Source organism: Vanacampus margaritifer, chromosome 12, assembly GCF_051991255.1.
Source record: "Vanacampus margaritifer isolate UIUO_Vmar chromosome 12, RoL_Vmar_1.0, whole genome shotgun sequence".
Taxonomy (NCBI): domain Eukaryota; kingdom Metazoa; phylum Chordata; class Actinopteri; order Syngnathiformes; family Syngnathidae; genus Vanacampus; species Vanacampus margaritifer.
This window is the reverse complement of record NC_135443.1, coordinates 17,176,287-17,204,221: the sequence shown is the minus strand read 5'-3', so window position 1 is coordinate 17,204,221 and position 27,935 is coordinate 17,176,287. Positions and strand designations below refer to the sequence as shown.

The 27,935-nt window shown below is 39.6% G+C and overlaps 1 protein-coding gene across 4 annotated transcripts; it reads left to right on the top strand.

The window, feature by feature from the left end:
• Positions 1 to 27,813, top strand: LOC144061613 (vinculin-like). 4 transcript variants are annotated; one of them, XM_077582196.1, is made up of 24 exons: positions 1 to 461; positions 4,723 to 4,793; positions 5,627 to 5,777; positions 6,926 to 7,034; positions 8,199 to 8,321; positions 9,570 to 9,730; positions 12,933 to 13,023; positions 13,098 to 13,245; positions 13,588 to 13,741; positions 13,820 to 13,995; positions 14,071 to 14,169; positions 15,608 to 15,798; positions 16,213 to 16,239; positions 16,591 to 16,790; positions 17,776 to 17,904; positions 17,996 to 18,145; positions 18,466 to 18,574; positions 19,215 to 19,517; positions 19,589 to 19,713; positions 19,816 to 20,001; positions 22,338 to 22,493; positions 23,306 to 23,509; positions 23,713 to 23,817; positions 25,228 to 27,813. In XM_077582196.1, the coding sequence occupies exons 1-24, from the start codon at positions 294 to 296 to the stop codon at positions 25,372 to 25,374; spliced, it is 3,483 nt and encodes a 1,160-aa protein (XP_077438322.1). In that variant the 5' UTR covers positions 1 to 293; the 3' UTR covers positions 25,375 to 27,813. The 4 variants fall into 4 exon arrangements, with proteins under 4 accessions (XP_077438322.1, XP_077438323.1, XP_077438324.1 ...); XM_077582197.1 differs by lacking the exon at positions 14,071 to 14,169; XM_077582198.1 differs by lacking the exons at positions 14,071 to 14,169; positions 16,213 to 16,239.
• The last annotated feature ends 122 nt before the right edge of the window (positions 27,814 to 27,935 follow it).

The window sequence follows — 27,935 nt, the reverse complement described above, 5'->3', positions numbered from 1 at the left end:
GTGCGTGGCGCGTGAGCGCGCCCCAGTACCGAGCCTCCTCCATAGCACCGGCACGGAGCAAGCTGAGTCTTCGCGGTGATTGTGGCGGAGGGCGGTGATTCCTTCTGGCGCGACTAGGGTAGACCCACCGCAGGGACTCGGGTCCAGTTTTGACCGTTAGAGCCGACGTGTTTGTTGCTCCTCCCGCAAGTGAGGAGAGAATAAAAAGCAAGAAAGGAGGGCTTCAGTGCAAGGAAGCCACCGACCACCTTTTTTGTGTGTGTGTTGGGGGGCTGCGGTAAAAGTCGTTCACCATGCCGGTGTTTCACACTAAAACCATCGAGAGTATCCTGGAGCCGGTGGCCCAGCAGATCTCTCACCTGGTCATCATGCACGAAGAGGGTGAGGTGGACGGGAAAGCCATCCCGGACCTGTCCGTACCGGTGCAGGCGGTACAGGCTGCAGTCAGCAACCTTGTGCGGGTGAGTCAATGTGAGTTTAAATTGCTTTCTTTCCATTCATCATGTCAACATCAGTTCGTGTGGTCCAATCAATGCCAGACACATTTTAAGAAAAGCCCCATTTTTATGGTGCTTGATCTTTGCACACCATTAAAATGAATGTATGAATGAAGTAACGCACACAAACGCAACTTAACATGTTCAACTTTGCCCTTTTCGCTCATCAGATGGACACTCGGCTCTCAATGGAGTTTGTGGGGCGGAAGATTGATTAGACACACACACACACACACACACACACACACACACACACACACTGTGGTCATCTTTAATTTAAACTGAGATTACACAGTGGGTCACTTTGTCTGTGTGCTCTCACTGGCAAAATCAATACTGGCCAAGTCAAGAGACATCACTCAAGAGACACAGCAGTCGTTTGCTTTCGCTTTGACCTATTATGGGACATATTAGATCAGAAGCAAATTGTAAAACTCATAAACAGCCACCCACTGTCTGTATGCTGTTACTTAAATACTTCAGTTAAAATGAAACAAAATGACAAATAATGCAATGCAGTGTTTAAAAAAATAATAATCCTGGACAAACTATCTTAATCCAATTGTTCCTCCTACTTTGTGAGTACAGACAGAAGTACTGCAGTAACTTTTCATTGGTCGTATCACAAGCACATTTGATCTGGCCATCTATGATTTTCTACAATGCTTGCACTCATTTGGTTCACAGGTGAGCTGCAGCTTATTGCCGCTGACTTTTTCAGAGAGGCGGGTTACACCCTGGACTGGTCGCCATTCAATTGTATGGCACATATACTGTAGACAAACAACCATTCATTTATTTGTCAGAGTCCTTAATGAGCTGAACATGCTTGCTTTTGGAGCTTGACAGCTTGACAACCCACAAAAACATGGGGCGATCATGTAGACCCAAACCCGGGAATGGTCGCTCAATTATACAAAAGTAAAATGCAGACATTTGTTTGGTTGTTAGATTGTATTTTTTCATGTCCCTCACAGAGTAAAAACTGAATTGTGTACTGATAGGAAAAGGTTCCCCACCCTGAATGTCATTAATAATCTATAGTTAAAGTAGAGTCCATGGTGTCCCATGATTGCGTCTCTGTCTCTCTGCTTTTCCTGATCACTTCAGTAGATCCATCCAGACGGCGAGCAGAGGGAGGCTAATAGCAGCCTCGGGCATGTGGATGTGTCCCTGATGCATTTGTTGGGAAGCTAAGAACCAGATAAGAAGAAGCTGCTTTTATCAGATGTAATTAGGAATTTAAGATTTGGGGGCTCATTTTCATCTCCTGATGATGCCTGCTTAATGTGCAGCAATGCAGCTGAATAGGAGACGAGTGGTCGCTAATGGATGAGAAAGATAGAGGGTAAGTGTTGAACGAGAGCACACAGCTTGCTGGTTGCCGGGCAGAAAAACTTCATTTGATATGATAGATGCCCACAGATTTTTTGGACTTTATTTTAGCGAGAGTCAGTTGATGTAAAGATGTACCTGTAAAAGAGTTCCACTGCACACTGATACGGTTACGCTGTTAACCCCCCAGCAGGGTGGGCCATGTATATAAAAAGTAGGTCACTTCTTCTAGACACAAACAAGATGGTGTCAATCTGTCAGAGAGGCTGCACGTGCGTAGACTGACGATTCAACTAAACATTTGAAAGATTATGTGGTGCATATGTTTGGAAAAGCGTGAGCTCTGAAGTTGTCTCGATGACGGAGACGCTCTTGGAAGTTTGAGCTCCCCAAAGAGGCGATGTCGATCTCATTCCTGAGTATGTCTGAAGGGGGAGGGGGAGGGGTGGGAGGAATAAATAGATTTACTGTTGAGAAGTGAGGCCGGGTGGGAAGTGGGCAAAAGAGTCACCTGCTTCTGTTTGGGATGTGATTCACTGGATGACCCTGGATTACCTTTCCTACTTTGCGAGTCCTTCTGCATCCTATTCTGTAAAGCCACTCAGTAGTCATGTTTTAATTAGAGCCGGCACTCCAACTTGTTATTTTCACTTAATTCCTAGCACTTTGATGCAAAAGCATCAGGTGAGGTAAAGATTTTTTTTTAAACTGTCTGGTGGAAGACAGACGAAGTTTTTGGTTATCCCTGAAGACCTTCAAACTTAAACTACTGCTACAGCGCATCTAAAACTCATGTTTCGTACAAAGTTTCATCACAGCATATTCAAGCACATTGAGTAACTATTACTACTGTAGGCTATTAGTATTAGCATTCTTAGTCCATAGACAGTGGAAACGCCTTTTTAATTAGATTTAACAGTCAGCAACAATTTAAAAGTGACACTCACAGGACATCAGAATCCTCAAATCTCCAAAAAAACCTACATTTCATGAAATCAGGTGCTTTCAAGAAACACCACACTTCATCCAAATCAAGTTCAATTACTAGTTTGATTAGTTAAAAAGTCACTTAGCTTAGTAGCTACTAGACAGAGGTGAAACAGCCATTTGTCTCTGTAGTGAAAACATTTCCTTAGCAGGTTTGCCTTTTCTTAAAAAACAACAACCCTGCCATATTTCTTTAGACAAATTCAAACAATCATTATCACTCTAAAATTTAGAGTCTAAATGATTATAAACCTGCTCAGGCGGACATTTTCCAGTTTCATTTTGACCAGGTGCAGGCCTTTTCAACACACACATGGAATGACAGTGTGTGGACACTACGGAGGGCCACTTAACTGCACATTAACTATGCAGCAATTGTACATTGAATAATCAATGCTAAGTGATGCCATTTACAGGAAGCACTTGCACTCAAGCAGGTCCTTTATCTGAAGCTGCAGCAGGACTCGCCTGCTATACTCGCAGAGCTTCATTCCTGCGTGTTTCAAGGAATCTTTTGCAGTAAGATTGGATACCAAACAGTGCCTGTGGTTGCTTCTTGCTAAGAATGCAACTGTGACTCTCTGGGGCCCACACAAAATCTATTAACTGAAGTTCACTAATGCAGCACTGAGAGACGGACGTCATCATCTCCCTGAAATTGCATCTCGGGTGTGTGCGAGGCCACGTTGGCACTTTCGTGTTTGTGTGTAATGTGGGTCCTCTGCCAGCCATCTGCATCTCTGTTGATGAAAACATCCGCAAGATAAGTTAGCATACTGTTTGATTGGATTGTAGCAGTGAACTCAACTAGTAGTTAGGGTTAGATACTGAACAATTATTCAAAAAAAGAGGCTTCAAGCTGTTTATTATCACTACCAGTCAATGTTTACTGTTAAACTAAACAAAAAAACAAAGGGATTGGATGTATTTACAACAACCAAACAACATAGCCTTAAAGTGAAAGTCAACCTTAAACATTTCTTGACAATAATATATTATATGGGACCTCACTAGTCTAAACACAACATACTGATTAATATTACATTTTTGGAATATGAGTTATGAAGCAAAATCCAGCCGTTTTTGTCCATCTCAGTGGGCGGCCATTTTGCCACTTGCTGTCGACTGAAGATGACATCACGGTTGCTCAGGGCTCAGGAAACGACCAATCACAGCTCACCTGTTTTTTTTTTTTTTAGATGAGCTGTGATTAGTTGTTACCCAAGATCTAAGCATCATTGATGTCATCATCAGTCGACAGCAAGTGGCAAAATGTCTGCCCGCTGAGATGGATAAAACGGCTGGATTTTGCTACTTAACTCATAATCCACTAATGCAATATTAACCAGTATACCATACATGGAGTAGTTGGGCTGCATAGAACATATTGTCAAACTAAATTTTGGGGGTTGACTTCCCCTTTAAGAATGACCTCACTAGCTTAATGCTAACTCAGAATAAAAAATGCTATTGATAGGCTAACCCTTAGCAATGATAGCTGTGGCGTTTTATAACCATTTAAGCAACAGATATTTGAACACACACATGTAGACAGACAATATAACATAAAAACTGTTTCATTCTTCACATTCTACCTAATTATTTTATTATTCTATGTTTTTTATGACGCACAATATTATAGAGTGCTATCTTATTAAAAATACATTACAGCATTTGTTTGAGTGTGGAAAGGTGAGGATTTCAGATGAGTGTTTTGAGTTAAGAGTGTGGTCACAGAACAGATTATACTCTTAACTCAAGGGACATAGTTTAGGACATGCTTCAGCTCACCTACTAATAGGACAAGTGTTAACGAAGATGGATGGAAGTGTGGAAGTTTTATATCCTATAATACCTTTTTTTTTTGGATTCAAAAATTTTATTTCCCATTTATCTGTTTCAGGTTGGGAAGGAAACGGTTCAGACCACCGAGGACCAGGTGCTAAAGAGAGACATGCCGCCTGCATTTATCAAGTAAGACTCTGCGTGATGGAATTAATCCACTTTATCTCTGGGCAGACAGAGAACTTGTTTTGAAAAATACGAAAGAGAATTCCCAGCAGTTTAATGTTAGGAAATATGGCGGCGTGCCCAGTTGCAACAAAGAGCCACTTTTGAACTGAGTGTCCGGTCAGAAGCGACCCACGGGTGACTTGTCCACCATCAAGCATTCACCCGGCTGAGAGGCTGTTTGTTGTGTTCCAGCATGCTTCCAAAGGTCTGATAGGGCGGCTGAAAACGCCGACTCAGCAATGCTGCACCCCTGACATCAGGCTGCATTGACTTTAGTGTCCTGTAATGACAGAATTATTGATATCAATGACCTAAGTGCAGCAATGTAACATTGGATTTATGTAATGAATTATCAACAGCCTTGGTCTATCCTCAGCTTTAAGAGCAGATTCCAGATCTTAAACAGATATAGATCTGAAAAGCAGCAATTCCCCCGCCCTCACACACACACGCGCACATGTATACACATACATACACATCGTAAATCTCACCCACCGGGCTTAGGAGGGGCGCATGTGTAATGCGAACCTGACTAAATATAGACGAACTGGCAGCTATCGATACCCTGACCAGCGGGGGTCAGAAGAAAGAGGAGGTGCCTTGGCTTCTTTCAGGCACTTACATTCATCACCTTATTCAACTTAAGACAACCTGTAATAACCAAGCATTAGCATATTCAAAAAGAAAACATAGCATCCAACATTGTTGTGCCTTATATGTACAGTAGATGTTTAGCCTTGTTTTCTTTTTGAAATATAACAAAAACAAGAAATACATGTTCCGGATGTGTGCAGGGTGGAGAACTCGTCTTCTAAACTGGTCCAAGCGGCTCAGATGCTGAAGACGGACCCCTACTCAGTCCCCGCTCGGGATTACCTCATCGACGGATCCAGAGGGATTTTGTCAGGCACGTCTGACCTGCTGCTTACGTTCGACGAGGCCGAGGTGTGTGGATGTCTTACAGGGAAATAAAGCTTTTTATAGCGGTTCACGAGAGAAGGAATTGAGCTCAGACCTCCAAGCAGTTCAGTAATGGGAGTCTCAGTTAGATTAAATCAGTGAGATCAAATGACTTTCCCTCTATCATAATACAGAATCTGTGTGCGTTAGATGTTTGAGGCTTCTCCTACTCCCTAAGTGGAATCACGTTGAGCACGTCATTATGGTCACCGTGCTTTATCGCTAGTTTTGAAGTAGCAAACCTCTTCTAGTCACAAGATACATATCACAAGACTGCACACACACTTACACGCACATAACAGGGGCCACTTGAGAAACAACAATAAAAGGCTTCAATATTCTTTAAATGTATTGTTATATCTGAAGGAAGACCACATTTCCTATGAGGAAAAGCACATTGCGTTGTTTTTTAGCTCATGCCAGCGAGTGAAATCCGAGCTAATGTTGATCCTTGACTGTCCTTTCTTCAGGGGTAGCTTTTGACGTATGCCATAAAGCAGTCAGCACATTTGTAGTTTTTTAATGTGGCAGTGTTCCTACCATCCTCCTCAAAGTTGCTTAGTGCCAGTAAAAATGATACAGACACCCTCAGGCCATGGCAAAGGGACCATTCAACTAGTTTTAAGTCGATGTTTCATCAGAAGAGTTATGAAAATATTTTATTGAGGTTGAAAAATTCCTTAGTGCTACTTTAAAGGTATATTTGACTCATTTAGCCATTTTCGCCAATAAAAGTTCATATTTTGTCTATGATTATTTTTCATGTACAATTAATATATTTGAAAACACATTTTCTATTTGCTGTTGACTTAAAATGACACCTCAGGTGCTCAGCTGAGGCAACGACCAATCACGGTCACTTGGTTTGGTCATGTGACATTCGCAAACTACGCCATGATTGGTCGTTACCTCAGCTCTGAGCACACATAATGTCATTTTCAGTCGACAGCAAGTGGAAAAATGTGTTTTTAAAGGTATTAAGTTGTACAGTATATGAAAAATAATGAAGTTATCAAATTAATTATAGATAAAATATCATCTTCTTACTACTGAAAATGGCTAAATGAGTCAAGTATTCCTTTAACCGTTTGTTCGCCTGTGATGCTACTCTATGCACATTTATTGTGTTACAGGTGCGTAAGATTATCCGCGTGTGCAAAGGTATTATGGAATATCTGACTGTATCTGAAGTGGTGGAGACTATGGAGGACCTCGTCACGTACACTAAAAACCTGGGACCAGGTCAGAACTATTTTTGAACACTTTGCTATGAAAAGAGAGAGTCACATCTACATAAAGTACAGTATAAAGCTCAGTTGAGCGATGATGTTCAACAAGGCCAAACTATCATAATTTGGATAAGCACCAGATTGTACACATTCACTTGAGTGCTATGATTAATCATTATCACTAATAATGTTAACAAAAGTGAAAAACAATTCTTCCTTGGCCCCTGCCCAAATTTTGTAAAAAATAAATGGACCCCTTAAAAGGCACACATTAATATGAGACCTATTACGCATTTTTCTCCTCCACAGTTTAAAACACTTCCTAACTGTCTCTATGGGGTATATGCCACGGAGGAGGCGGGACTTCCCGTTTTTCACACATCTGCTTTGTTTCCGGTTCCGGTTTTCGCCGTGTGGGCCGCATCCCAGTACTTACGCTCCCGCCTTTGTGCCCCTCGGTTGTGCGTTCCCGTCGACGGGTCGAGTGGGTAGTGTGTCTGTCTCAGTTGTCCGAAGCATTTCCACGGGAGAGCGCGTTTGGGGTGTGCAGGGAAGTGGGTGCAAGTGTTGGAACGCGGCCAGCAGTGGCCGTAAACGGCGCTGAAGTGTGAAACCCGGAAGTCGGAAGTCCATGGCATCTACCCCATAAAAGGCCTCTGACATTCTTCCATCAAAATACACAAAGGATCCAAATAATTACAGCACTCTTAATATTCATTTGTCATACTCTAAAATAACTGAGCATTTAGGGTAGAGACATTTATTGAGATATTCATGCCTCTAGTCTGCGACCACATTTTAAATGAATGGTCACCACCAGATAATGTTCATTTTATATCATGTTTGATTTTGTGGTGATATACCCATAATACTTTTCAGTGGCTGAATTTAACTACAATTTATATAATTTATAATATTTATTAATCTATTTATTAAAAGTACTAGACTTTCCCTTTATTTTGGCTTTTTATGGTTCCTTGCCCTAAAACTTTTGTTTTGGGTGATCCTAAGATAAGATAAAATAAGATAAGATAACCTTTATTAGTCTCGCAATAGGCAAATTTACATTGTTTATCTGCAATGCTGGATGCAAGAAATATGCTAGAAAACTTATTTGTTGTCTCAGTGCCTGCAACTAAATTGTTCAATTGTTCAAAAACTGGCTGCCTTTGCTCAGGGATGACCAAGATGTCAAAAATGATCGAGGAGAGGCAACAGGAGCTGACACATCAGGAGCACAGACAGATGCTCATCAACTCCATGAGCACGGTCAAAGAGCTGCTGCCTGTTCTCATATCAGGTCAGTGTGTGTGTGTCCACGTGCGTGTTGGTCCGACTGCGCCACAAAAAGCAAAGAGAGCAGGTCACTGAGCATGCCGCACGGTTGTTATAGCAACACTGATCATTACAGTCATTAGTTGCGTTGTACCGCGAGATTGACTACAAGCACACACGCAAGCTGCTGCTTGTTATCCTGGATCGACTAACAAGAGCTGGAAAACACTCTTTATTATATAGGCAAAAGTATTGGGACACCAAGGCTTTTACGCCTGCATACTGAAAGTGAACATTGCAGTATAACAATTTCCACTAAATTGTAAAACAACCAATAAAAACAAGCTTCACTTTGTCATACTGTTCATTAATTAAGTATCTCTTTTGGTTGTATTTATGATTATTTTGAACCTTTTTAATTCATTTGCTCCCAAAAAATTATAAACACATTCTATTTTAAATATTGTATTTATACGTTTGTTTGTTTGTTTGTTTGTTTTGAGCATACAGAAGGCTTTGGTGCAGCCTCTGACTATAAGAGGTCACTTAAAGCATTGGTAATTATAACAAAAAACGACCAGCAGGTGGCTGCAGAAAATAAGAGATCCACTAGGGCGATGGTGCAACAAGCTCTTTTCCCTAGTATTTTAAACAGGTTTGTGAATAATGATTAAACACAGCGATATTCTAATGTTAATTGCTGCAAAACGGAAACAGATACAAATATAATTTTTTCTCCTGCTGAAAGAAGAGACTCTAATCTTGTACGTCATGTTTTTATAGCAATAGAACACAATATTCTGTGGGCCTTGCAAAATCAGTCAAAATCCAGTAAAACAGCCAGGAGCGAAAGGGGTTGCTTCAGTGAAAATAGCTGGGAGTTTAATTATTTTGTTACATTTTGAACTTTCATTTATGGCTTGCATCACATACACATGGCTCTATTTTGATTTTGTAAGCATTTGTAAGCTCAGTCAATTAATTTCTGTGTCATATCGTCAATACATGGGGTTTAAAAAACAAAAAACATAATTTTATAGTCTAATAACAGCCAATTTTTGGTCTCAAATGTTAACGAGATGTGAAAAAAATTAGTTAAAAGTTAAAAAAAAACAAGGTTAAAACCCTCCATGCCACTGCTTATACCGATCTTTTTTTAAAATCCAGAATGAACTCAAATGAACCTCGACGCTTAAGTGGGTCATAACAGCTGAAAACGTTTCCCATTTCCGACGATGCTTCCAATCATTATTGCTCGTCTTTCCATCCTCAGCCATCAAAATTTTCGTGGCGACCAAGAGCGGGCGCGGCGCCGGCGTGGAGGAGGCCGAGAAGAACCGACGATTTACCTTCGAGAAGATGAGCGGCGAAATCACCGAGATCATCAGAGTCTTACAGCTCACCACGTGGGACGAAGACGCCTGGGCGAACAAGGTACTCCTAAGCTGACTATGCGGATTCTCATTTTAAACCGTCCCAAGTTAAACCCCTCACACTTATTTAGTTGCAGTTTTGGTGTGGAAGGCCTCCTCATACACACACAGACACACACACACGCTTCCACACATAGTTTAACTGTGTTATCCACACAAGCCTCTTTGCTGCAGAGAGCATCTCTTTACCTTTTGTGATTCACTTTTTCTTTTTGCTTGCTGGTGTAACCCCCTTTTCCTTTTTCTTTCTGTACCTTCCTCCTCCATTATTTTCCCTCCTTGTAGAAGGTAAGCCTGCTTCTCTCCCCATCTGCAGCCTCCAGTGCACGTGTGTGTGCCACTTGGTTTAACACATTTTAGTGTGTATGCCATGCTGGTACTGAACAACATGTGTGTCACGTGTTTCAGTCAAGCTGATGTGATGATGTTCTGTATATATGTAACTCATCACTGTGTATCGTTATATGTGCATCTGTTTGTGTGATTTGAACACAGGTGACAAAAAAAAATCTAAGCATTGGGCCCTACTTTGGTACTCGGGTGCACGTGCACACATCTTCATTTTTGTGCAGGGGCAAGTCTAATTTATTATTATTATTATTATTATTATTATTATTATTATTATTATTATTATTATTATTATTATTATTATTATTATTATTATTATAATATTTGATTAAATTTTTGGGCGGGCCACATTGCACCTCGCTGGGTGTCTGGCGAACTGAGGGTGTTTTGTTTTAGTTTTTTTAACACACACTAGGCACACCTGACAATTTGTTGACAGAAAGTATATGATAGAATTTAGACAAGCTAAAAGCAGCAGGTCTAAGTTGTGGTGCAGGTGGTGTTATGCGATTTGGGTTCAAAATATGACAACAACGTAGGACAATCCCTGTGAATCATTGTAGAAATTATTATTATTGATTATTATTATCATCACCTTGAAAATATGTTGTACAGTACCACCCTGGCCACGGCAAAACTATGGGTGTCTCCAGGGAGGTTGTCACACACGTAAAGAAAATACAGGAGTAAAAAAAATTGACTGTAGAATTTGCAGTAAATAACTGGCAAAAAAAGTTATCAGCTAATTATTGTAAAATCTCAGTTAATTACTATAATAATTAAAAATATTAATAATATTTTTTTACTGTATATAAATTACAGTTACTGTATTCTTTGTAACTAATTTATATACAGTAAAAAAAAGTTTAAAAAATTACAGTAATATGCTGTGATAGATTTTTACTGTATATAAATTACAGTTTATTACTGTATTCTTTGTAAGTAACTGTAATTTATATACAGTAAAAAAAAAAAAAAATAATATTTACAGTAATATGATGTAATATATTTTTATAGTAATTAACTAAGATTTTACAATTATTAGCTGGCAACTTCTTTTTTTTTGCCAGTTATTTACTATAAATTCTATTGTCAATTCTTTTACAGAGTAGAAGTGCAAGTGCCCACTCCACAGCAGCTGATCTTCATGTAGTTCCTTTTACGTGTACTTTGCGCACGCTGATCTCCTGCATCTACATGCCATGTAGACCACGTGCCTTTTTCTGCTTGAAATTTAAAGAGAACGAGGGGAGCCGTTTCCATTGGATGGCGAACAAGTCGGCTACGTTCCCTCCCAGAACGGCGCAAATGCTCCCTTTTACGTGCGCCCATCTAGGAAAATAGTAGAGTAGAAGTACTGATTCAACTCTTTTCAGTAGATTTTTTTTTTAACTAACAAGCCTATTTTGACACAGTAAGGAATAAGTACTGATATTTGATTTCAAATGTAGTGTGTATAACTAGAAAGTTGTCCAAATAATAAATACTCAAGTAGAGTAGAGATACTTGAAAAACCTACTTACAGTACAGTAACAACATATTTGTACTTTCCACCAACCACCATGGCTTGAATAATGTATTCTTATAACGTAAAGTAACCTCATTTACTGTATTTCCTCTACAGTTCATGTAGTGTGTGTTACACAAGATGTTGTTTTAAGTCAAAATGCCTTCATGCCGAAATGATTCTGAGGCCTTTTATATTTATTTATTTTTAGAACACCAGAGATGATAAGATAAACTTCCCTTGTCCGACCTGTCACTCTGCATGTTTCAACGCACATAACTTGTCCACACAATGATTTGTCTTTGTGTGTCTGAGTGGTTGCTGTGCACATATTGTGGCCAGTCCCAGCCATCATGAGGGGCAGGTGCTGCCCTCCTCTCGTGGTCATGAATTATATAAAATAAGCTGGTCCAGACACATGCGTAATACATGACCTACTGAACAGTTCCACTCAAGCGTTTTATCGTCCTCTGAGCTGGAAGTTAAATGTTTTTCCTCTTTTATTTTGGGGAAAAATAAGCAGCATCTTAACACAATTTGGAGTTAATTTTCAACTAACTGAAGTTTTCTGATAACATAATCGCATGCTTGGCATGTAGTGTTTTAATGACTGCTGTGACTATTCTATTCATGTAAGTGACCTATAAACTAGGATTGAGCATAGTTATTGATGGTTATCAATTGGATAGATTTTTTTGAATTAATCATTTTGTAAGGCAAACTGGAGTTTGCTGTTAAGATGGAATCAGCATAGCAATTGTTTAGTGTAAACAAGCTGCCATTTTACATTAGTTACCAAATGGCAGCAAAATCCTGACATTGCGTCCGCCTCTGCAGTCATTCAGTGAGCCATTGTGTTGATGGACGTCATGCTTTATTTTTATCTCTAAATATGACATCTTCGGCAGCAAAGTGGTTGACGTCATTCATAAAGTGATTCACCAACAGATAAAAACAATTGCGTGTAAAGCAGTAGTTGTGCAAGGTTTTGCTTTAAAAACAAATGACCTAGATATTTCAGAAAATTGAAAGATGAGAGTAACGTTGCTGCCAATATAAATCATTTACAGTTTATCAAAGTTGTGAATATTTCCCATTTAATCAGAAAGCAGAAATGTTGAAATACAGACTACTGTTTTTAATGGTAAATATACAATATATTAGGCTCTTTATGGAATGGGCTGGACTCTAAATGAGGTTTGACAATCATATTAATGATTTAACAGTGATCAAAAAAGCTTTTTGGGATGACTAAAACAAATTAAAAACAGTTTTATACGTGTTTTTCCTCATTATTATTGCAATTAAAAATGAATATTTATTTTTCCCATTTTAATAATTTTATTAGGATATGGAAGTACTGAAAAGATCTTTGGCCTTGATTGAATCGAAGATGATCCAAGCCAAAAGTTGGCTGAAAGACCCCTACGGACAACCAGGTTTGTATCTGAGTGTTCTATGTTGCATTTATTGGCATTATAGAACAATGTTTTGACATGTCGCCCCCAACCAGGAGAAGCAGGTGAGGTCGCCCTACGTGTGATTTTGGACGAGGCGGGAAAGGTGGGAGAGCTTTGTGCCGGGAAGGAGAGGAGGGATATCTTGGCCACACACAAAGCTTTGGGACAAATGTCCGACCAGGTTGCAGATCTTCGAGTCAGGTAATGCCTGATAATTGTTACTGTACTCAATATTTACTGTATTTAATGACTTTTTATTTTCACTATCTACATTGAGAACAGATATTTGTACTTTGTACTCCATACTTTTTCAGCCTTCATGGATGGCGACATGATGTAAATAAATAAAAAAGTAGGTGGGCTACGTCAGGAAGGAAATCTGGAATAAAAACTGTGCCAAACGAAAATTCTACTTTTACCAAAGTGTTTCTTTACACTAGTATCTTTTATTTAGGTATGGCGTGAGTTTACTGTTGCCACCACTAGAAAAATATGCATGCATTTACATGTATGTGTTCATACTTTTGTGTTTATCTGTGGCAGAGGCCAGGGTCCGAGCCAAGCGTGTGTGCAGCGTGCAAGCCAATGCTCTCAGGGCTTAGACTTGTTATTTGGCAAAGTGGACAATGCTGTTCGCAGACTGGAGGCTCTTATCAATGCCAAGCAAGCCATCGCTCGGAGACTGGATGCTGCACAGGTCTCATAACACAACACAACATAGAGATTTGAGCACTTTTAACTCTCAAGATGGTCTTTCTCATTTTATCTTACTCAGGCCTGGTTGGCTGACCCGAACGGCGGTCTGGAGGGTGAGGAGAACATCAGGGCGTTACTCGCAGAGGCCAAACGCATTGCTGACCTGTGTGAGGACCCCAAAGACAGGGATGACATCCTGCGCTCTATCAGTGAGATTGCAGGCCTCACTTCCAGACTTGTAGAGCTTCGCAAACAGTACGTTTATTTTATTTTGACAGCACTAACGGATATACTGTATTTTCATCTAATTCTAAGACCCTTCATTCCCAGGATGAGAGTGCAGCCTTGTGTCACAAATGCCTGGCACATTTTACCTGCATGGAGGTTATGTTGTTGCCTGCCAACGTTAGGCAGCCGTCCTTCGATAAGGTTGCTAAAATGTTTGAATACGGTGAAGAGCTAATGGGGTTAATGATTTTGATTTTAGATGGTTAAACCCACCTGTTATGTTTGTTTGAGAGGAACAACAATAATGTCCCTGCGTTACATTGACCCGGTGCGTGCTTAGTCATCCAAACGTGTATAATCCAAATTTAATACTAATTTTTATCCAGTGTATTATGTTCATTTCTCAGGAACAGCATTAATGTTTCTGGGTCAACATGATCTGAAAGTATTTAATTATCAAAATATCATTGTCAAACACTTTTTTTTTTAAATACTAATAACAAAGACAATTTTTCAATCGGTCTGTTACATTTGTTTCTTTGGATTAGTAATAACACCCTGGGTCAATTTGTAATTACCCAAAAGTATCAGAACGTTTTTGTGTGTATACAAACCTGCTTAACTAACAAAGCCAATACTTCATTTGCACTCTTGTGATTCCTTTTTTTTTTCAGAAGCAGCAATAATTATCCTGGATCATTTTAACCCGGGTTTTGCTTAATTTAAATAAATCAAACAATTTCAACAAACATTTTTTTTAAATCTCTCCTTAACTCCATCACTAGCAATTTCAATCAATATTTACTCTCATAGATCACTCATCAGAGATATTTTTTAGTAAAAAAAATGCTTTAAAAATTTGTAAAATTCCATTTACTTTAACTTTCAAACGCGTCAGTTTGACCCACAACATAACAGGAGGGTTAACGCAACAGAATATGAGTGCAGAAATTAAAGGGAAATATGACATTGGATTTGAGCCACTTATTCAAAGGAATGACCTACTTGGTTCCTTAAGTCCGCTGAGTCATGACATTAATCGTTATTTCCCTAAATTTTGAATGCAATGACCATAAAAGGAAACAGATATAAACATGTGAAGTAACTCTTTTGTCCCATGATATGATTTGAGACATGACTGCATAAATTGCACAATATTTTTTGATTGGCTATACAGGACCAGGAAGCCTGTACTGGCACTCTATTGATTTTAGGTATGTTTTTTGTTGTATTTGTGCTTTATTGATTTAAAATAGTTCTGTCCTTGTCTGTGTTAGTAATATACTGTACTGTATATTTTAAGTGCAAGAAGACTTATTTACCTGAAATTCAGTCAGGAAATCTCAGTCTCTCGTGAAGTCTAGGTTAATATCTCTATATATAAAATCTACTGTATAATATGTACAAAATCACAAATGGCATCATCATAAATGGTATTTCCCTTTAAGATGGATTGTCTAACCCTGGGTTAATGAGATGTTGGGATTTTAACAAAACAATAATATATAATAATAATAATTATACCCCCCCCCCCCCCCATTTAAAGGTGGAGAGGACTTTGGATAACACCTTATATCGGCTGCTCCTTTTTGTGCACATCATTACAAAAATTTCCCTCCATGTTGCGTTGTTGTCTCAGAGGTAAAGGTGACAGTCCGGAAGCCCGTGCCTTGGCAAAACAAATCGGGGCGGCTCTGCTGACCCTGCAGGCCAAGACCAACCGAGCTGTGGCCAACATGAGGCCCGCCAAGCCTGCAGTCACTCTGGAGGGCAAAATGGAACAAGCGCTACGCTGGGTCGCCAACCCAGGAATAGATGACAGAGGTGTAGGTGAGTGGGTTCGCCAAAATCCTTCTGTTCTTCTGTTTTGGTTAGCAACTGGGTTTAAATGAGCTCAGCAGTTACTGTCAGTTACTGAATTATAGCGCAAATAAAGTGAGGTAATCACACTTATTTTTTTCTAATGGAAAAAAAGGAGACATCTATTTCAGCAAGAAGTTAAGTGGATAATGCGCCTAACTGACACGCCGTCAAGTAGAAAATTGAGGAAATGAAACAGACACTTATTGAGGAAATAACAGTAGTTGCAATTCCATCTATTTGAGCTAAGAATATGAAACAGGCTGAAAGCATCCTGAGCTGTAAATACATTAAAAAAGTAAGAACATGTTTTAAATTCTTGGTAATGTGTGTCTGTTTTTTTAATTGTCACCTGTTCCCTCCCACGCTGCCTCTCGGGAACAGAGTGTGAGAGACTAGAGTGGAACACAGGTACTGTCTTCCACTTTTCACCTTCCGCTGAAGATGCACCCAAGCTCTTTAAATATTCATGACTTCAGAATTTGATTTTCAAATTGTAATACTGCTAACACTAGAGGTATGCCCGTTCCCCCTTGTGGTATGCGAAAGAATCACTGCTTGAATACAGTTAAGTTGTATTTACTTTTTAATAAAGGTTTGTTATTATTGTTTAACTTTTATGCCCTACATATATATATATATATAAGAATTTTCCTTCCCTCCATCACCTCCATAGATGTTTGTTTTAATCCAAGAGCAAGCTGATAGCATGTATTTAAATGTGATATGGAGGACGACCTCTGACCATTTTCGTGTCCTCAGGTCAGGCGGCTATCAGAGGGATGGTTGGAGAAGGCAGGAGACTGGCAGGAGGCCTCTTGGGGCCATACCGCCAGGACATGATGGGACGTTGCGACCGAGCAGAGGCTCTCATGACATCCTTGGCAGAGATGGCTGGCAGGGGGGAAGCCGAGGCCCCACACGCTCGGGCGACTGCCGCACAGTTACATGACAGCCTTAAGGTAGTACACTGCCTTTATATGTTGAGGTTTCCGCAAGTCATTAAAAAGCATGAAATTATTCAATGGAATTTGCAAAAAAAATAAGGCCTTAAATGGCATTAAGCATTGAATGAGATGTCAAGAGATTTAAAACATTTGTTGTGCATGCTTTTTTATGTTCCAAATACCAATTGCTCTGAATTTGAAAAGAAAAATGAAGTGTTCTTGTCACCAATGTCCAACATGAAACACTAATGTTACCTGGTGGCACAAAATTACCTCAACACAAAACTATGATGCAATGTTTCGTAATCCTTTTAACCGTAACTGTTAACTATAAATTTATTAATTACTTAATATAAAATGACTGTATCAGTGAACTAAAAGATACAACCACATTTGTATTTTGTAGCCATATTTGTTGACTTTTATTTTAATGAAAAAGAGTATGAAAAAATATATTTTATTGTACATTTAGAATGGATATAACGTGATTAATTTACAATTGCGAGTTAACTATGGAAATTATGTGATTAATTATGATTTAAAAAAATTTATCGACTGACACATAATATATAAAAACATATCTGGGTGGGTGCAATCCAGGAATTGGCAAAGTAAGTGCTGCAGGCCACATAATGCCCACAATGTTGAAATAAACAACTGTAATAATATGGTTACCCTCTAATAACTGGGATTCGGCTACCTTCAGAATTAACTAATCACATTCGAGCTCTAATTAAGTTGAAGACCTGTTTTATGTTTGTATATTTTAAATCTTTAAAACACTGTCCTGTCTGAGAAGTGCAATATGAATAAAAGTTATATTTTTGGCATTGCTCATCTGTTTTGAAAATCAAAAGCACAAAAGCCCCACAGTGTAAACAAATAAAATTAAGCTATACTATTTCAGTCTCGACTCTAGAGGCATGCTTGTCATCTGATTGAATGCCCTGGTGGAGAGTGCCACCCAGTGGCTTGTTAATGGAGTATGTCCCCACGCCAGGACCTGAGGCATAAAATGCAGGAGGTGATGACCCAGGAAGTATCTGACGTCTTCAGTGACACCACAACGCCTATCAAATTGCTGGCCGTGTCTGCGACCGCACCCCCGGACGCCCCCAACAGAGAGGAGGTCGGTCGTGGTCTGCACAGATTCACAGGAGAATTGCGGTGAATAAGATGTTTGAGTCTTCTGTGATCCTCGTTTTTCGTTTCGTTCCTAGGTTTTCGAAGAGCGTGCTGGGAATTTTGAGGCCCACGCAGGTCGTCTGGGGGCAACAGCTGAGAAGGCGGCTGCTGTGGGAACAGCCAATAAGGGCACGGTGGAGGGGATTCACGCTGCGGTCAAACATGCCCGTGAACTCACGCCACAGGTGCTTGTTTCTTTTTTATTCATGTGTCTTAATTTCTTTCAAGATAAGACACACTTTCGTGTGGGCGCGTGACGTGTTTTGTTATGGTCCAATCATTATTTGAGGGTCTCCAGCAAACCCTTTCATGGGGCCCTCTGCTGCAAAGATTTTGTAAAATGGGAGTTAGAGAAAATAAATGAATGAAAACAAATAATAATGGATTCAAATCTAAGAAACCCTTTTTAATCAGTTTCCACGAGGTGATTTGGGGCCTCTTGGAAATCCAGGTTCCCAGAGACAATTGCCTGGGTTTGCCTAATGGTAAGTCCGCCCCTGTCCAGGTAACTTCTGCTGCTCGGATATTGTTGAAGAATCCTGGGAACAAAGCAGCATATGAGCACTTTGACACCATGAAGAACCAGTGGATCGACAATGTAGAGAAACTCACAGGTGAGAAGATTCTATTTTTTATTATTATTATTATTATTATTATTATTATTATTATTATTATTATTATTATTATTTGTGTGTGTGTGTGTGTGTGTGTGTGTGTGTGTGTGTGTGTGTAAAGTGATTATAAAATGGTTTCATCTTTATTTAGGATTTTATAAGGCTAACATGGCTAAAATAATTTTAAAAAATAATGAAAATTTGGCTAGCTGTACTGAGTAATATTGTTAGTATATATTGATGCATTTCATATAAAGATTAAGAGTCCTTATGACATAAGGGGTACAAGTCTACAAAAAAAATCTAAACAAGAACAGTAAGTAACTAAAAAAAAAATCATTATAGTACATTATATATATCAGTAGATTGTATTAAATTGACATACAAATTTACTGTACTTTATACTAGTATAGTAGAATAGAAAATAATAGGTGTTTAGCCTTTTAATTAGGTATTACGGTAGTCTTAACATTTCATAGCATATTTAACAAATAAAAGAAAATTAAAATTCAATTTACATTTCTACAAAATATTTGCTCATTTTTATATAGAGCCTTTCAAGGGACACTATAACGCGTAACAATATCTCATTGGAGTAATATGCATATGTTCGTGTGTGTGTGTGTGTGTGTGTGTCCAGGTCTGGTGGATGAGGCCATAGACACCAAGTCACTGCTCGACGCCTCCGAGGAAGCCATCAAGAAAGACATCGACAAGTGCCGGGTTGCCATGGCGAATGTTCAGCCCCAAATGCTTGTTGCCGGGGCGACGAGTATCGCGCGGCGAGCAAATCGGGTTCTGCTGGTTGCCAAGAGGGAAGTGGAGAACTCAGAAGATCCGCGCTTCAGGGACTTGGTGAAACACGCGTCAGACGTCCTGTCGCACACCATCTCCCCCATGGTCATGGACGCCAAGGCGGTGGCTGGCAACATACAAGATAAAGGTACACACACTCAGTAGAAGCCATCAACTATTTGTGTATATTACACAAGATGACCTCTGACCCTTCCACAGGGCTTCAGAAGGCCTATTTGGACTCCTGTCTGAGGATCCTGGCCGCTGTGGGAAAAGTCAGAGAGGCCTTCCAACCTCAGGAGCTGGATTTCCCCCCGCCACCACCTGATTTAGATCAGCTCCAAGTAAGCCCAACACTTATTTACTGTTGTCATTAACCCATGCATTGTCATGAAGTGCAAGTCATGGAATTTCAAATTTGGACCGATTATGTGTTCTCTATCCAGGTAAGTGATGAGCAGGCTCCCCCCAAGCCGCCCCTACCAGAAGGCGAGGTGCCGCCCCCTCGTCCTCCTCCTCCCGAAGAAAAGGATGAAGAGTTCCCGGAGCAGAAAGCCGGAGAGGTCGTGAGTGAGCCCATGATGGTGGCCGCCAAACAACTGCACGACGAGGCTCGCAAGTGGTCCAGCAAGGTTGGTCCAAATATGCATATTTACTTCAATTTGTAAAACTGACATTCATTATTGTGGTCATGGAATACATTACGTTCTCTCCGTTGACTGTGAATTCATATATTGCGAGTCATGCTGATGCTGAAATGTGGACATCAGGGGCTTGATTCCAATTTCAGAAGGAAACTGGAAACTGTCATCTGGTAAACTAAAAGGAACAAACGCACACGCACGCACCTTTACTGGGCAATTTTTTAAGTACACTCGCACAATCCAGAAGCCTGAAGATGGTTTATGAATAATTGAGTTAAGTTCTGATTTAGCGGTTTATTTTTGCAGTTTTCAATATTATAGAATTAGCAGCATATCGGCTTCACAATCAGGAGTTCTCAAATTCTCCATTCATTTGATGTTACTTACAAAGATAAGGATTTTTGTTAGCACTTTGACAGCTGATTTGATATTACAGTGGTGCCTTGAGGTACGAGTGATCCGACTTAGTCGTTTTTTTTTTAGATGCAAGCCATTATTCAGACAACTTCTTTGCTTTGACTTGACTGTGTAGTGAACTCAATTCAGCTCACTTCACAATAAGCAACAGTGCCAAACAGTGCACAATTCATCAAAAAAGGAAGTTCAGTCCATTTAATGCCACTCCCAGGTGAAGTTTGCTGTCAATTTAAACCTAAAACTAAGAGAATTACACATGTGTATTTAAATCAACCAAATAATGTAGCCTTAAGAATGAACTGCTCACTTAATGCTACATATAATGAATGGTTGATAAAGCACATATAACTTAATATTTGTGTGGACTTATATAATATATTTTTACAATAGTTTCTTTTAGTGCTATTACTAACGACTTTTTTTGATGGATTCTCCTATTGATTATTCCATCGATTAATCACCCCCTGCCTCCCTCTCAAAAAATAGTAAAAATTAAATAATTAATATAATATATATCATAAATAAATAATTAAATAAAAATACAACAAATGGGTTTTTTTTTTTCATTTTTGAGGTCCACTAAGGTTGAACGCGAGTTGAATTTAGTGGAATAAATACTCATTGTTCCTTATTTTCTGAACACATGCAATATTACACAAACACCAACAAAATTAGCCTATGCTATGCTAAAGGATTAACAATCGTGATTCGTATTAGCCCCGAGTAAACTCGAATTCCTTACTTATTGTACTTTTCCCGAGAATCACTCCATAGTCCAACATGTGAAAAATCCAATTTGATCAAAATATTAAATAGTAAATGGAGTGCACTTAAATAGCACTTTATCTTCATATGTTTACTAAGCCTGACTATTCACTTGTTGTCTCATTCAAACATATTTATTTTCCCTTTTATTTGTCTCACCCTGGCTGTTGTATTGATATGTTTTAATGTTTTGTGTTCCTAAATAAAGAATTAAAAAACTGCATGACTGGTTTCTCATATGCGCGTTAAGTGTGTGAGAACCATAAAAAAAATAGTCCCGCTAATCGATATTTACAGTTTTAGAACACTTTAAGCGACTGATGTAGACAGATAATATCCTCTGTAAAAAAAAAAAAGACTAATATTACAGCTCCTTACTGAGTCAAATACTATAATAGTCTTCATTTGTGCCTGCATGACTAGTATTATACTGCCCCCTCAGCTGCCAAGTAGAATGGAGCAGCACAATATAAAAAGAATTGCAGCATTAAATCATGCTGAACTGTTTAAATAATTCTTTACATTCTTTATTTATGTTACTACCCTTTTTTGGTACGTTGTTATAGAGTGCTATTATTCGCATCAAAAAGCAAAAACAAAAATTTAACTTGTATCACAAGGCACCACTGTAGGTATTGAAGACCCCAGGTCACCTGCTACCCTACTGAGGATAAGAGGTATACAAGGTGTAGTGTTTATGTGTGGTTTTCCATATTTTGGGTTTTAATATGGAGGGGAATCATTTCTTCATATTTCATTTGTGACGTGAGATTCAAGTAGTTGTTGCTACTTTAGGTCTTGTCTATGTACATCAGTCTTTGGAAAACGTGTCAGTCACTTTATTTGCATCCTGCTCATATTTTGGAGGAAGGCCTCCTTCCTGTTAGATCACAACCTCAGAATCACGGCTGCAGTAGTCTTATTTGCCCCCGCCTCGCCTCCGCTGCACAGTCCCGCCTTCCCTTCCTGCTCCTCCATGATGCTTGTACTCCTCCTTCAATTCCTCCTCTGTTCTTCCACCTACTGCTTTTCATATAGTGTACTAAATGCCTCCTTCCCTCCCTCCATTCCTGGCTCTCTCCCTCCCTCTTTCCCTCCGCCAACCGCCGCCAATACACCCCGTCCCCTCCTTGCCCTGCCAGGAGGCAGTAGAGGTAGACGATGAAGATGAGTTTACTGATGGTGAGGATGACTATGAGCCCGAGCTGCTGCTGATGCCCTCCAACCAGCCTGTCAATCAACCCATGCTGGCGGCTGCCCAGGCTCTGCACCAGGAGGCGCGCAAATGGTCCAGCAAGGTCTGACATGACGTCACCAGCGTGTTTTTGCCGCTGGATTTTTTGACGCCACCACTTCTCTCTACACACGCATGCAAAAACAAACAAAAGCGTCACTCAAACTTGCATCTGCCGCTACCATGGCAACCTCCAACCAGCTGTGGCTGCTCAGATGGTGTTAAAGTTGTACTAAAGGTTGACGGTTGATGGAATGGCTTTTTTTTTTTTTTTTTTACTGGTGCACCACTGTGACCAACTAGCTTCAGGATTCCCCTCCCTTATGTTGGTGATTTAAAGGAGGAGTCTCACTGTTGTCGATCACTTGTTGTCAGGGCAACCTGTGATGCCAAGTATGACAGTTTCCCAAAGACGTCTGGGTGATGTAGTGTAGTTTCAACCCCAGTTACTAACCTTAAAGCACTGAGATGCGGGTCTGCATGTAAATATCACAATGATATTCTGCATGTAACTTACTAAAGAGCATTCGCTGCCATTTTCATGATTTTTAACCCATCATTTTATTAACAGAACAATGCTTGGAAACCTCATGCAATATGTGGACAAAAGTATTGGGACTTACAGCCATAACTGACAATTGAGACTTGAAATTTATTTTTGGGGGGCGAGCCTGCTGGCTCAGAAACTGAAAAGAAAAGCCTGGGAAAGAACAAGGCCTTTCTCTAAAGTATTGCCACAAAATTGCAAGCACAAATTGCACAAAATGTAGTCGATTTTTCCCAATACTTTTGTCCAGTACAGTTTCTTCATCCCATTCCCTCATCCATCCTCCTTCTCCTCACCTCTATTATCATTCGCTCGCGTCCCCATCTCAGGGCAACGACATCATCGCGGCCGCCAAGCGCATGGCTCTGCTGATGGCCGAGATGTCCCGACTAGTGCGCGGCGGCAGCGGCAATAAGCGAGCGATGATCCAATGCGCCAAAGACATCGCCAAAGCGTCGGACGAGGTGACGAGACTCGCCAAGGAAGTGGCCAAGCAGTGCACGGACAGACGCATCAGGACGAACCTGCTGCAGGTTTGTTTTTAAATGAATCATTGCCTCGTGAGAAAACACGACACTTTTTTTTCACAGCAGTGTCCTCTGCAGGACCAGGGGAGCACTGCGCCAACTGCCCCAATAAAAATAAATTTAAAAAATTTAAAAAATCACCATTAGACTACAATCCATTCCATCCGTTGAAATCCTTAATCATTTATTTCTTAATGTTCTTGTTAAAGGTGTGTGAGCGGATCCCCACCATCAGCACTCAGTTGAAGATCCTCTCTACTGTGAAAGCAACTATGTTGGGGAGAACAAACATTAGTGAGGAGGAGTCCGAGCAGGTAAAATGACCATGCACCTAGATTCATGTTGTCATTTGACTATTAGGGATTCAAAAATTATTTCCTCACATAACAGATTTAATTGAGAGGAAGTCAACCCCAAAATTGTCTTGACAATAATATGTTCTATGGAGCGCCCCACTAGTTTAAACTTGGTATTCTAATTAATCTTGCATTTGTGGAATATGGATGAAATCGCTATATCCACCCGTTTTATTCATCTCACGGGACAGCCATTTTGCCACTCACTGTCGACAGAAAATGACATCACAGGTGCTCAGGGCTTAGGTAACGAACAATCACAGCTGGCCTGTTTTCTAAATTTGGTCACGTTACATTCGCAAGCTGAGCTGTGATTGGTCATTACCTGAGTCTTGAGTAACTGTGGTGTCATTTTCAGTTGATAGAAATTGGCAAAATGGCAGCACCCTGAATGGTGGATTTGCTGCTGCATTCATATTCCACAAATGCAAATTTAATCAGAATAAAGTGTTTAGACTAGTTGGAATTCATAAAATATATTATTGGTAAAGAGTTTTTGGGGAGTTGACTTCCTGTGCTTCAATTAACTTCAAGTGTGATATCCACTACAGTTAGTAAACACCTCAAACCACCCCAAATATATAGTATACATATGCCTATTTTGGATTTTATGTTTTACATACAAAGATAACTTGATCTACTATGTTTGTTTGTTTTTTAGATCTGACGCGATGCTCCTTTGCAAAAATTTTAGTTACAAGTGCCAGCTGTAGCAATTTGGCAGATAGTGAACAATTCTTTAAAAATGGAGGCCAGTTGAAATTTACTATAACTGAACATACATGCTGTGTTTTTAACCAAACCACATTTAGTGTTGTGTGCACACAATGTAAAACACCATAAACAACAGGCTAATGAAACAAGCATCAATGTCAAGTCAAGTCATCTTTATTTATATAGTGCTTTCAAACAGCCTCAGCTGTCACAAAGTGCTTTACAAAAAATAGTAAATCTTTAAAACAGATTAAACACAAGCAGACATATCATACAGCAATGCGCACAGGTATGTATTATTTTTTTTAATCCACTGTGAAAAATGACTACCGATAATATAACTGTAGTTTTATATGCTCTTTTTCTTTGGATCACTTCAAATCTACCTGTAGTCTGTCTATATTTGCTATACTGCCCCCTAGTGGCCAAAGCGCACACAACAGTTACTCTTTTATGAACTTCTAGATGAAAATAAACATTATATGCATATCTCACTTAATGGGTGGGCACTGGGCAGGCACGAGAGACCCTACTATTTGTATAGACACAATTATTGATTCTTTTTCCATAATAACAACATTAAAACAAAAAAAATGAGTTTGTGTCTTCCCTGTCATCATGTCATTCCTCCCAATGTCTCATTGCTTTGTGCAGGCCACAGAGATGCTGGTCCACAACGCCCAGAACCTGATGCAGTCCGTGAAGGAGACGGTGAGAGAAGCTGAGGCGGCCTCTATCAAGATCCGCACGGATGCAGGATTCACCCTCCGCTGGGTGCGCAAGACCCCCTGGTACCAGTGAACGAGGCAATGACTTTATGAACAGCGCCACACACTATAAAGAGTACAAAACAAAACAAAATGAAGTAGCAACATAGACATAGATGATTCTTCATCATCCACTGTAGATGTGCTTCATTTAAAGCTCTTCCTGTCCCTTTTTAAGTGGACTCAAAGGAAGTGTTTTTATTAATATATATTTTTGGTATGTTGATTGCAGGTAGCTATATATTTTTTGCATGAAGATGTTTTCTATTTTCTAAAAGGCAACTTGAGACATTGTGATAGGACTTTTGTGTTTAACACAGCTTTGTTTCTTAATAATGAAGTATTTTGTGTGTGTACGCTCAGCTGTGAGAGATTCTTATCTCGTCCGCTCATGTTTACTTTGATCATTAACGCTGCTGACTGAAGACCTGTGTGTCAATTTGAAGGTGTGACGTCATTGCCTACATTTCGCTTATACTTGAACTATGAAGTCTTCTGGAGTAGAGGTGCTCGGCGATGAAATGCGTAATTTCATAAATGAGTGACTATCGAAGTATTTGCTTAGCATTAGCTGTGTGCGTGACAATGATTCTTTATAGGGATGGGCATAATGATCGATTTTAGATGTGTGATATTTGAAGGTATTTACAGTTTTTCTCTATAGGCTTGGCACATTTCTTGAAACTGAGATGACATTTTCAAAACTGCAAGCTCATTTGGCCAAACAGACTTACATTTGTGCACAACCTATCAGTTCATTAGCAAAAGCACATATCTATCCCAAAACTGGTCACACATGCTTCAATCCCAGTTCCTTTCCCAAACAAAGAGTCGGTACAGTCACAACTGCAAAGATCCTTCTCAATTGCTTTGACTCATCTGCATTCACTTAGTTATTTTGCCAAAAAGAACTTGGATGATTTTGCACAACTCTTTGGATCATCTGCAAAAGTTTATATCTCTCCCAAAACAGCTCACTTATGTGTCAAAATCAAATTTCTATGTCATACAAGTAGTCAGTGCCCCCAAAATGCAACTTCCCTTTGGCATTCTGTGAGCAAGTCAAAATCATTAGATGTTTTCTTACAACAGCTAACAAAATACAATTATATATAAAACTCTTGCACACAGCGTAAATAAAGAACCAACTACTGTAACACTTTCACTAGCCTTCCCCCTCTTGGCCATCATCCTCATTCTCTTGGCCATCCATACGCTGCTCTCCATTTGGCCAAAGGTTTTCATCTACATCGCAGCCGATATTTTCCCTTTCAATGCAGCGAGGAAAAAAACGGTGTGAATGTCTCAACCATCCTCTACACTGCTCCCCTGTGATATGCTGGACTAATTTTGACAATTGAACAGATGGTTTTGCGTATTATGATTACACACTCAAATCCTGCTGACATGTTTTGGAGAGGACAGCCATTAGACTGAAAGACAACTAATCCAGTTCGATCAGCAAGATCCATTCATTTGGAAAATGTGCTAAATGTGGGCACATTGTGCAAACTGTAGGCTAAATGTACACAAACATTTGCACATTACCACTGAGGCAATTGAGACATGTACAAAGACATTGGCAATTTGAAAAAAGCAATGAGAAATGCCATTCAGTTGAGAACAATTTAAGGTGGTTTTGGGATTTGTCCGTGGTATTTTGAAAATGCCATCTCAGTTTCACGAAATGTGCCAAACCTATGGAGAAAAACTGTAATTGAGGCAAAATGGAGTGGTTGGTTCAGTCTCAACTAGTTTGTTGTCAAAAGAATATCAACATCACTTGGCTGCACATTTCAACCAGTTAAATAATATTTTTAATTTAAAAAAAATCCCACATAGCCACAATCAAATGTGCATCCCTATTTAAATGTGAAGTTTTTATGGCTGCTTATTTTTTTATTTTATTTTAAAGCCAAATGATGCATTTGACATTACATGACATTATAAAATCATAATAATTCAAAGAGCCCACCACCACACACTTTATTTTGTTTTATTTCACTTTTTTTTCTTGCAATGTGTAACGTTTCTTTTCCTGTGTTATCTCCTTAACAGTTGAACTGTTTTGAGGTCATCATGTATTTGGAGTGGTGGCATCACAAGTTAACAAAATGTAATGCAACCAGTGCCACTCTATACATTTTAAGCTCTTGTTTTTACTTTCACATTATGGTTTATACAGTGTTTTGTATGATTGCTGGGCAAATGTAACTTTTAAATGGAGAATCACTGTGTGTGTGCGCGCGCTCATCAATATAAACATGCACGCCAATGACGTCATTAAAGGGACAGAATGTAGTGAGCATGTAGCAGCCGCTTGCTGAGAGCGACAGGGTGTATGTACATTACAGTATTATGTACGCGCGTAATGTATCCCATGCACCCTGAATGTATCCTGAGAGCTCACGGCCATGCAAACACATGTGCTGTTTGTGCCTTGGAAGAATAAAAAGACTGATTATGAATGACATATGACCTGCAACTTTGCCTTTTTCTGCTATCGGTATGACCTCCTGAAACTGGACCTCAGCCCTTACCTGCTAAATCTTTTATTTCCCAATTGTTAGCACAGAGGAGTTTATACGTGTTAAT

Bases quoted from the DNA above. Each gene is read 5' to 3' on its own strand.
- LOC144061613 (XM_077582196.1), top strand. From the start codon at position 294: ATGCCGGTGTTTCACACTAAAACCATCGAGAGTATCCTGGAGCCGGTG. The intron at 15,799-16,212 runs GTGAGTGGGTTC...TCTCGGGAACAG, and splicing joins AATAGATGACAGAGGTGTAG to AGTGTGAGAGACTAGAGTGG. The intron at 20,002-22,337 runs GTTGGTCCAAAT...TTGCCCTGCCAG, and splicing joins CTCGCAAGTGGTCCAGCAAG to GAGGCAGTAGAGGTAGACGA.